Here is a 10,439-nt window from a genome sequence, read left to right on the forward strand (position 1 = left end):
CAAAAAAAAAAAAAAAAGAAAGAAAGACTCTATTTCTAATAAAAATAAAAAATTAGCTGAATGTGGTGGCATGTGCCTGTAGTCTTAGCTACTCGAAAGGCAGAGTCAGGAGTATCACTTGAGCCCAGGGGTTCGAGGTTGCAGTGAACAGAGCACACCACTGTACTCCAGCCTGAGTGACAGAATGAGTCCTTGTCTCAAAAAAAAAAAATAACAAATGAATAAATAAAAACAAAGGATTAAGCCATATGGCCCAGCAATTCCATGCCTAGGTATATACACAAGAAAATTGAAAATAGGGTTACAAGCAAAAATTGGTACACCGATGTCCATAGCAGTGTTATTCATAACAGCAAAAAAGTGGAAACAACATGACTATCTATCAACTGCTGAGTGGATAAACAAAATGTAGTATATCCACACGATGGAATATTTATTATTCAGCCATAAAAATGTACAAAGTTCATGTTACAACATTGATGAACCTTGAAAACATTATGCTAAGTAAAAGAAGCCAGACCCCAAAGGCCACGTGTTGTATGATTCCACTTAGATGAAATGTCCAGAACATGTAAACCCGCAGAGACAGCTAGCAGTTTAATGGGACTATGGGAGGGAGAAGTGCAGTGACTTCTTTTTCCTTCTTCTTCTTCTTTTTTTTGAGAAAGGTAGCTTTATTTTTTGTTATTTATTTATTTATTTTTGAGTTGGAGTCTCACTCCATCACCCAGGCTGGAGTGCAGTGGCACTCTCATGGCCAGCCCAGCGTCACCCTGCTGGGCTCAGATGATCCTTCCGCCTCAGCCTTCCAAGTAACCGGAACTACAGGCGTGTACTACCACACCAGGCTAATTTTTTGATTTATTGTAGAGATGAGGTCTCGCCAAGTTGCCCAGGCTGCTCTTGAACCTGTGGGCTCAGGCAATCCTCACCTCGACCTCCCAAAGTGCTGGGATTACAGGCTTGAGCCACAGCTCCCAGTCTGAAAGGTAGGTTTATTAAAGGGGAGATACATTGTGAAGGGCAGGGGAAGGATGGCAGCAGGAGTGCCTGCTGTATGCCCAGAGTGACTTCCAGAGTGAGGTTTCTTTTGGGGGTGATGAAAATGTTCTGGGGTCAGATAGTAATGATGGTTGTACAACGTTGTGAATGTACTAGAAACCACTGAGGTGTGCACTTTAAAATGGTGAATTTCATATTATGTGAATTTCACCTTAAGTGTAAGAAAAGAAAGGGATTCACTAATGGATGAGATGTGGGGAGTGAAAAGTGGAAGGATGGACCTGCCATTCCCCAAGATGGAGAAGACTGTGGGCGGGGCAGGCTTGGAGAGGAAGATTAGGAGTTCAGGATTAGATGTGTTACATGTGAAATGTACTTGGACATGCAAGTTCAGAGCTCAGGGAGAGGTCCAGGCTGGAGATACAAATTTTTGGAGTCAGCATCAGCGTGCTGATAGCATTGGGTCCTGAGGCTGGAGGCTGGAGAAGCAGCTCATGGACTAAGTCTGGGGCATCCCAACATTAAGAGATTCGGCACCAGCCTGGACAACACAGCAAGACTTTATCTCTACCAAAAAGAAAAAAAGAAAAATTACCCTGGAGTGGTGGCATGCACCGTTAGACCCAGCTACTTGAAAGGTTTGGTGGAAGGATCACCTGAGCCCAGGAGATGGAGGCTGCAGTGAGCCATGACTGTGCCACTGCACTTCAGTCTGAGTGACAGAATGAGACCCTGACTCAAAAGATTTATTTAAAAAAAAAAAACAGATTAGGGAGATGGAAAGGAACCAAAAACTGGGAAGTGGCAGCTACTAATGTGGAAGAAAAAAAAAAAACAAGAGAATATGTTATCCAGAAAGCAAAGGAGAAAAAGACAGGAGAGTTCCACTTGTCAAATGCTTCTGATAGGTCAAATAAGATGAGAACTAAGTTCAACATTGGGCTTAGCAACATAGAGGTCACTTGTGACTTTGATGAGGGCTGTTTCAGTGTTGTAATGAGAGAAGAGCCTCATTCGGAGGAAATGGGAGAAGATGAGCATAGATAATTAGTTGAGGAGTTTTTTTGTTTGTTTTTTGTTTGTTTTTGAGTCAGAGTCTCACTCTGTCACCCAGGCTGGAATGCAGTGGCACACTTATGACCATGGCAGCCTCGACCTGCTGGGCTCAGGCAATCCTTCCACCTCAGCCTTCCAAGTAGCTGGAACTACAGGCACACACCACCATGCCTTGCTAATTTTTTAATTTATTGTAGAGACAAGGTCTCGCTGTTTGCCCAGGTTGGTCTCAAAACCCCCGGGCTCAGGCAACCCTCTCGCCTCCGCCTCCCAAAGTGCTGGGGTTACAGGCATGAGCCACCATGCCTGGCCTAGTTTGAGAAGTTTTTGTAAAGGGGAATGAGAAATGGGTGGTCTCAAAAGGAAGTCCAGACAAGAGAAGAACCTTTGTAAGGTGGGACATTTATTTTTTATTTTTATTTTTTTTGAGTTGGAGTCTCACTCTGTCACCCAGAATGGAGTGCAGTGGCCGCTCCTGGCCACCGCAGCCTCGACCTGCTGGGCTCCAGCAATCCTTCCGCCTCAGCCTTCCAACTAGCTGGAACTACAGGTGTGTGCTACCACGCCCGGCTAATTTTTTATTTATTGCAGAGATGAGGTCTCGCCAAGTTGCCCAGGCGGGTCTTGAACCCGTGGGCTCAGGCAATCCACTCACCTGAGCCTCCCAAAGGCGCAGGATTACAGGCTGAGCCACTGAGCCCGACTTAAGGTGGGACATTTAGACGAATGTTTTATGCAAATGAGGTTGAAACAGAGAGTAAATCCATGATGTGGGGTGAGAGAGAATTGCTGGAGAGATGTCCTTGAGTTGGCAAGAAGGAGTGTGATGGAGAGCAGGAGGGGAGGATTGAACATGGACAGCTCAGCCAGAGGAATAGGAGACAGGTACGAATGCTGGGGGTCACGTCACTGTCGGCGAATTTCTAGGGACATTCTCCTCTGGCCAAATCATTTTCTCAGGAGAATAGGAAACAAGGCTTCTGGGAGAAGAGGGCATTGGGGGCTTTAGGAGAAGAAGTCAAGTCATCCAGGAGAATGCGAGAAAGCCTGAATGGAGTCAAGGAAGTGCTTTAAGATCGCCAGGCAGCAGGAAGGCATACCTGAGGTCTGTGATCAGGAGTTTAAAGTAACGCCAGAGACCGGGCATAGTGGATCATACCTGTAATCTCAGCACTTGGAGAGTCCAAGGCAGGAGGATCGCTTGAGTCCAGGAGTTCGAGACCAGTCTGGGCAACACAGCAAAACCTCATTCTACAAAAATAAAATAAAATAATTAGCCAGGTGTGATGGCATATGCTTGTAGTTCCAGCTACTTGGAAGGCTGAGGTAGAATGATCACCTGAGCCAAGAAAGTTGAGGCTGCGATGAGCTGTGATCGTGTCACTGCACTCCAGCCTGGATGACACAGCTGTACTCTGACTCAAAAAAAAAATTAAGTGCCGGGTGTGGTGGCTCACGCCTGTAACCCCACACTTTGGGAGGCGGAAGCGAGAGGGTTGCCTGAGCCCAGGGGATTTGAGACCAACCTGGGCAACACGGCAAGACCTCGTCTCTACAATAAATAAAAAAATTAGCCAGGTATGGTGGCTCACGCCTGTAGTCCCAGCTACTTGGAAGCCTGAGGCAGAAAGATCACCTGAACCCAGCAGGTCGAGGCTGCAGTGACCATGAGCATGCCACTGTACTCCAGCCTGGGCGACAGAGTGAGACTGTGACTCAATCAATAAATAAAGTGACACCAGGCAGTGTGGTTATGATTTTATTCTCCAGTCACATTCAGCTGAACAGGAGCAAACATGAAATAGGCAAACCTGTGTAGCCAACACTGTGATTTCACTGAGCAAGTGTGGAGTGAGAGAGGTTTGAGTATCTGAGAAGATCTCCCAGGGAATGATACCAATAATTGTGTGACAGGTAAGAAGAGAAGGAAATCCAGGAAACCGGAGGCAGGGGGAAGGTGTTAGGATGAATTGAAGGTCCTGGGGGCAGGGTGGAGCAAGATGAAAGGATTGTAGGTGTCCAGTCATGAGAAGTAATAAGCTAGAGAGACTTGAGGAAGTGGTCAGAGGGTGATATGCCTGAAATTGAGATGACAAGGTTCAGAATGATCGGTGGTGACAAGGTTCAGAGTGTGAGCATGAAAGCAAATGTGGAAGGATCACCAAAGGAGAGAATGTCAGTCAGGTATGGTGCCTTGCACCTGTAATCCCAGCGCTTTGGGCGGCTGAGGTGGGAAGATTGCTTGAGGCTGGGTGCTCGAGACCTGCCTGGGCAACATAGCGAGACCCTATCTCTACCAAAAAAATAAATAAAAATAAAAGGAGAGGTCAAAAAAATCAAGAGGCCAGGATATTGGAAGGATCGACTAATTGTATAATAAAATCATTAAGAATTGCCGGGCTCGGTGGCTCAGCCTGTAATCCCGCGCCTTTGGGAGGCTGAGGTGAGTGGATTGCCTGAGCCTGCGGTTCGAGACCCGCCTGGCAGCGAGACCTCATCTCTACAATAAATCAAAAAATCAGCCAGGCGTGGTAGCGCACGCCTGTAATTCTGGCTACTCGGAAGGCTGAGGCAGAAGGATCACCAGAGCCCAGCAGGTGAGGCTGCGGTAGCCGGGAGTGGCCACTGCACTCCAGTCTGGGCGACAGAGTGAGACTCTGACTCAAAAAAAAAAAAAGAATTAATTCAGGGACAGAGCTGGAGAGAATGGCAGTGGAGCAGAAGCCAAAAGCTTCAGGAAAGGCAGGTGAGTGTGGGGGGTCAGTAATTATGGTGACAGGTACACTCATACCTCCAGGTCCAATGATTGTAGGAGAAGCAGCAGGGAGACTGTTGCTCTCAGGGAGAGAGAGTATCAGTGACAACAAGAAGGGACAGGAATCATCAGAGAAGAGACTGAAGACCTGGAGGGCTTCTGAGGACGAGTGGACATTTCAGGGGCCCAGTGGAAGTACCTTGGGAATTGAGGAGAGGTAGAAATAGGACAGGGAAGGGAGCAGAGACAGGGTGTGAGACGTGATCTTGGGGTCCCCATTATAGACAGGTGAGGAGCACAGTGAGGTTAGTCCTGCTGGACTCCAGGTCGGTGGTATCAGTGAAGATGTGCGCACTCAAGGGACATGTGTCCAGAACTCTCTGTCGGTCTCTTTGGAAGGAGTCTCATTCTGGGAGTCCCAACGATTCCACAAAGGGCAAGACACTTGGGGCAGGCAGTATAGGACTCAACCTTGACCCCTGGCAGGATGTCTTACTCCGAGCAGTCAGTGCCCTCTGTTGGCCTCTCTTTGAAGAAATAAATGTGTTTCAGGGTCCCGAGGACTGTGCATTCCATCTGGGTCCAGCTCTTGAAAGCCCCTTTCCGTGGTGAGCCGGCCTTGGTGTGGCACCCCGGGTCCAAACGTCCTACACAGTGATCCTAATCACCACTCATGCCTCTAGCCGATCTTTGTATCTCTAGTTTCTAATACATCACCTGGTTCATAATAGATGCTCTCTAAAACACTGCCAAATAAAGGAGTGTGTGTATGTATATATATATATTGAATGATCCATGTGCCATCTCTGGAAAAAGCCTTTTATGTGGATTTTCTCCTTTGGTTCTCGCAACAACCCAATAAGACTGACACAGTTATTACCCAGTTTGGATCTGAGGAATGTGAGGCTCAGAGGGGCAGGAAATTGCCCGAGGTCACACAGTCAGGGAGGGTTGAAGCTAGATCTTTCTTGTTCCCACACGGCCCTTCTTAATCACTACATGATGGTTATCAACTGACCAAGTTTGGAAAGATATCTGCTTCCTAAAACTCCTGTAAAGAGGAAGCCTTGGGTCTGGCTTTCACAAGTGCTTACCTCCCTCTCCCGATAGACCCTACATACCCAGCCACTCATTTTATTTTGTTCTCATTCCAAGATTCGTGGCTACTTTCCATCCATCATGATTTCAGAGGTCTTTATTTTTGTTTCCCCCATAGATGTGAAAAGCTGGCTTGTGATGTTTGGATTTCAGCTTAGCAACATAATTCCTGGCTTCCCAAGAGCCAAAATGTATTTCGTGTCTCCTCCGTATGAACTGTCAGAGAGCCAAGCAAGTGAGAACGGACAGGTAAGCAGAGGCTCCTGCCGAGAATCTCAAGGACTGGCATCCTTCCCCTCTGCAGACAGAACCTCCCAGGAGCCAAGGGCACAGCAGTCAAGGGACATGTGAAGCTGGGTATAAAAGGTGTGAGAAACACTGAGACTGCCCAGGACAGCGGATGTCAGTGCTGTCACCTGCCCAGGCACGGCACATATTTCTTTCCAAGCTCGATTATGACCTTAATTGTGGTATCATTATCTGTTCAGGATAATACCCTTGAGTCACTCATTGATTAACAACAGCACAGAGAAATCCAGCAGCAACCTACCATCTGCACTGACTATAAGATCATAACCCTTTCGGCTTTTATGGGACGTCATAAAACTGTGGTTTGCAGTTTCTGTCCCATTAAAGAACATTTTTATGCCTCACATAAAACCTCGGTGCTTTATGGCCCAAACATATACAGATTGAGTTTTCAGAACATAATCTGTGCTTGAGTCTTTTGGTGACGACCGAGGGGTGGTCAGTTTCCATCTGGGTGCAGCTGAGACCCCTGCTACAGTGGGAGGGGAGGGATGGGCACCGAGGTTCAGAGAACCCCCGCTGCACAACCGGCACCGGGCGCTCTTGGAGTCTGAGAGGTCCCAGATGCTCTGAATAATCGTCCAGATTGTGTAAGTATAGAGAAGCAAGCAGGCGCTGCTGGGTAGTTGAGAACGGCCATCGCTCAGCCCTGCTCCTTGGGGACCACTCAGCGGTTGAATAGCCATCATTTCTCTCATTTATCTAAGTGCCGTTACCTCCCAAACGCAGCCTCTCTCATTATCGCAGCCTGGCCCCCAACCACCAATTGAGACAAGTTGTAATTTGCGAGTGGAGGACTCAAGGCCAAGGAGATAATGGTGATTCCGTCCTTCCGCAGAACCAGGGCTGGAATCCAAAGCAACTGACTCCAAGCTGAGGGATATTCCCTCTGGCCCCTGAAGCCTGAGTCTCTTAGCCTGGTTCTTCAGTGTCCCTGTGCACACAAACAGCCTAGGGAATCTTGTTAGCATGCAGCTTTGAACTCAGTGGTTCTGGAGTGAGGCCTGAGATTCTGCTTCTGAAACAAGGAGGGTCCCAGTGATTTCTCTGCTCCTGGCCATACTTTGAGTAGCAAGGTCTAAACCCAAGGAAGTAAATGAATATCCAGGTCATTGGCCTCCAAGAAAGCTAGGTTACAGGAGGGTGGGGTTTACCGTGGTTCAGATCTACAGCTTGCCCTTCTGGTCAGGACATTCCTGGGTTTGAAGTGGGCAGAGAAGCTGCCAAGCCATCCGGGTGCATAGGAAAGCCCTCCTCCAGCCGTGGTGAGACGTAGTAAATGCACAGGCCTAAGCATCCATGCTGGCAAGGTGGTGAACCTCCTGCACCATCTTTTTAGTTAGTAGACAGGCCACACTGTCAGAGCGCTGGTAACCAGCCAGTCAGCCATAGCTCCACAAGGTAGGACTGTATCCATCCGTATCTGTGCAGACCCAACACTTGTTCTTACAGGGAGTTGCAAGCCTTTCTCTTTCTGATTCTGCACAAGCCACCCAGCCTACCTCCTCAGCTCTCTGTTTTCTTGTGCCCACAGCTCATTACAGGTGTCCAGCAGACGACAGAGAGACATAATCAGGCCTTCATGGCTCTTGAAGGGCAGGTCATTACTAAAAAGCTCCACGCCAGCATCCGGGAGAAAGCAGGGCACTGGTTTGCCACCACCACGCCCATCATCGGCAAAGGTATCATGTTCGCCATCAAAGAAGGGCGGGTGACCACGGGCGTGTCCAGCATCGCCAGCGAGGACAGCCGCAAGGTGGCATCCGTGCTGAACAACGCCTACTACCTGGACAAGATGCACTACAGCATCGAGGGCAAGGACACCCACTACTTCGTGAAGATTGGTGCGGCCGACGGCGACCTGGTCACGCTGGGCACCACCATCGGCCGCAAGGTGCTGGAGAGCGGGGTGAACGTGACCGTGTCCCAGCCCACGCTGCTGGTCAACGGCAGGACTCGAAGGTTCACAAACATTGAATTCCAGTACTCCACGCTGCTCCTCAGCATCCGCTACGGCCTCACCCCCGACACCCTGGACGAAGAGAAGGCCCGCGTCCTGGACCAGGCGAGGCAGCGGGCCCTGGGCACTGCCTGGGCCAAGGAGCAGCAGAAAGCCAGGGACGGGAGAGAAGGGAGCCGCCTGTGGACTGAGGGCGAGAAGCAGCAGCTCCTGAGCAGCGGGCGCGTGCAGGGGTACGAGGGGTATTACGTGCTCCCTGTGGAGCAGTACCCAGAGCTTGCAGACAGTAGCAGCAACATCCAGTTCTTAAGACAGAACGAGATGGGAAAGAGGTAACAAAATTATCTGCTGCCATTCCTTGTCCGGATGGCTCGGCAGGAGTAACTGTTATCTCCTCTCCTAAGGAGATGAAGACCTATCGGGGCACTGAGGCTGGGCTGCTTCAGGATACTAGTGGCAAGGAAGCTCACATTTTTTGAGTTCAAATGCTACTGTCCACGCGAGAAGTCCCTCATCCTGAAGTAGACTAAAGCCCGGCTGAAAATTCTGAGGAAAACAAAACAAACGAATGAATGGATGAGTGAACAAACACACAAAACGTTCCAAGTTCCCCTAAAATACGACCCACTTGTTCTGGGTCTACGCAGAAAAGAGACGCAAGATGTCCGAAAGGAACGAAAGAAAAACAGCAACAACAAAAAATGTTAAAAGGCAAACAAGAAAACAAACCAACAGCAAGCCAACAAAAGAAAAACAAACACACGGACCGAAAAACAAAGAAATGAAGACGAGAAGGCCTCATGTCCAGTTACCTCACTCATTCACACGTGAGCGACACGACACGCAGACATCCGCGAGGGCCCGCCTCAGCAGACCAGCTGAGGACGATTCAGACTGCTTGTGGGACAAAGACTTCAGACGTTTTCATTCAAGCAAATGCAGGTGCATTGAAAACACAACTTTTGGGGGTGACATGTGTAGCGCCTGGGGAGGGGGGGATTAAAAGTGGAGGAGTGAGCACTGGAAATACTTTTTAAAGAAAAAAGAAAGAAAGAAACACGAGGAACAGAAAAATTCCTATCAAAAATCAAAGCGAAATAATACCGTCCAGCACTTAAAACTCTCAGGACCCAACTAAGTCTGGCCTGAGCTAATTTATTTGAGCGCAGAGTGTAAAATTTAATTCAAAATGGTGGCTATAATCACTACAGATAAATTTCATACTTTTTGTCTTTGGAGATTCCATTGTGGACAGTAATATGCAGTTACAGGGTGTAGTCTGTTTAGATTCCGTAGTTCGTGGGTATCAGTTTCGGTAGAGGTGCAGCATCGTGACACTCTTTTGCCAACAGGTACCACTTCCGATCACCCTGTACATACATAAGCCGCAAGGCACAATCACTGTTTCAGATTTAAAATTATTAGTGTGTTTGTTTGGTCCAGAAACTGAGACAATCACATGACAGTCACCACGAGGAGAGAAAATTTAAAAAAAATAAAAATAAAAACAAAAAAAATTTTAAAAATTTAAAAAAAAAACAAAAACAAAAAAAGTCTAATAAGAACTTTGGTACAGGAACTTTTTTGTAATATACATGTATGAATTGTTCATCGAGTTTTTATATTAATTTTAATTTGCTGCTAAGCAAAGACTAGGGACAGGCAAAGATAATTTATGGCAAAGTGTTTAAATTGTTTATACATAAATAAAGTCTCTAAAACTCCTGTGGACACTGGTCTTCCGTGGAAATGCTTTGAGATGAGGAAGAGGCTAGGCTAGCATGGCTGGAGAGAAGGAAAGTGACCCAGGCTCACCGAGGCAGAGCGAGGATTTGAACATTTGGAGTTTTTTGTTAGCGGGGCCTCAGTGCTTCCCAAAGAGCGCAAATAATTCTGGAGCCAGCTCTGCCTGCATCTGCTCAGGAGGTTCTGGACCCAGTGTGGGTGGGTGGTGGGAACGCTCAGGCCTTCCTATGCATAGGTGTGTCCCTCCAGCACTCCTGGAATGCTCCTGGCAGAAAATCGAAGGGAAGCACACCACATGGGGAAGTGTGTGTGTGTGTGTGTGTGTGTGTGTGTGTGTGTGTGTGTGTGTGTTTTCATATTTTCTTCCAGACTGGATCAGTTTGTTGGTTTGAATGAATTTTTGTTTTACATTATTCCTGCAGTTAGAATAACAACAATATCGTTAGTTTCGAATGTCTATTGGTGCTAACTTGGTGCCAGGCACAGTGCTAAGGGCTCTGAGTGCAATATTTT

General features: G+C 47.7%; 1 protein-coding gene across 2 annotated transcripts in view; it reads left to right on the forward strand.

Moving 5' to 3' along the window:
• The window catches only part of TENM2 (teneurin transmembrane protein 2), a 517,874-nt gene extending 507,963 nt beyond the window's left edge, over positions 1-9,911 (forward strand). The window contains exons 24-25 of one of the 2 annotated variants that reach the window (XM_021710791.1): positions 6,030-6,160; positions 7,755-9,911. In XM_021710791.1, coding sequence (XP_021566466.1) covers positions 6,030-6,160; positions 7,755-8,516 — 893 coding nt within the window. In that variant the 3' untranslated portion in view covers positions 8,517-9,911. The remainder of the gene's footprint in view (positions 1-6,029; positions 6,161-7,754) is intronic. The other variant, XM_021710790.1, reaches the window with a different exon arrangement.
• The last annotated feature ends 528 nt before the right edge of the window (positions 9,912-10,439 follow it).

This window comes from Carlito syrichta, unplaced genomic scaffold (assembly GCF_000164805.1).
Source record: "Carlito syrichta isolate Samal-C Ts95f unplaced genomic scaffold, Tarsius_syrichta-2.0.1 Scaffold301542, whole genome shotgun sequence".
NCBI classification, from domain to species: Eukaryota; Metazoa; Chordata; class Mammalia; order Primates; family Tarsiidae; genus Carlito; species Carlito syrichta.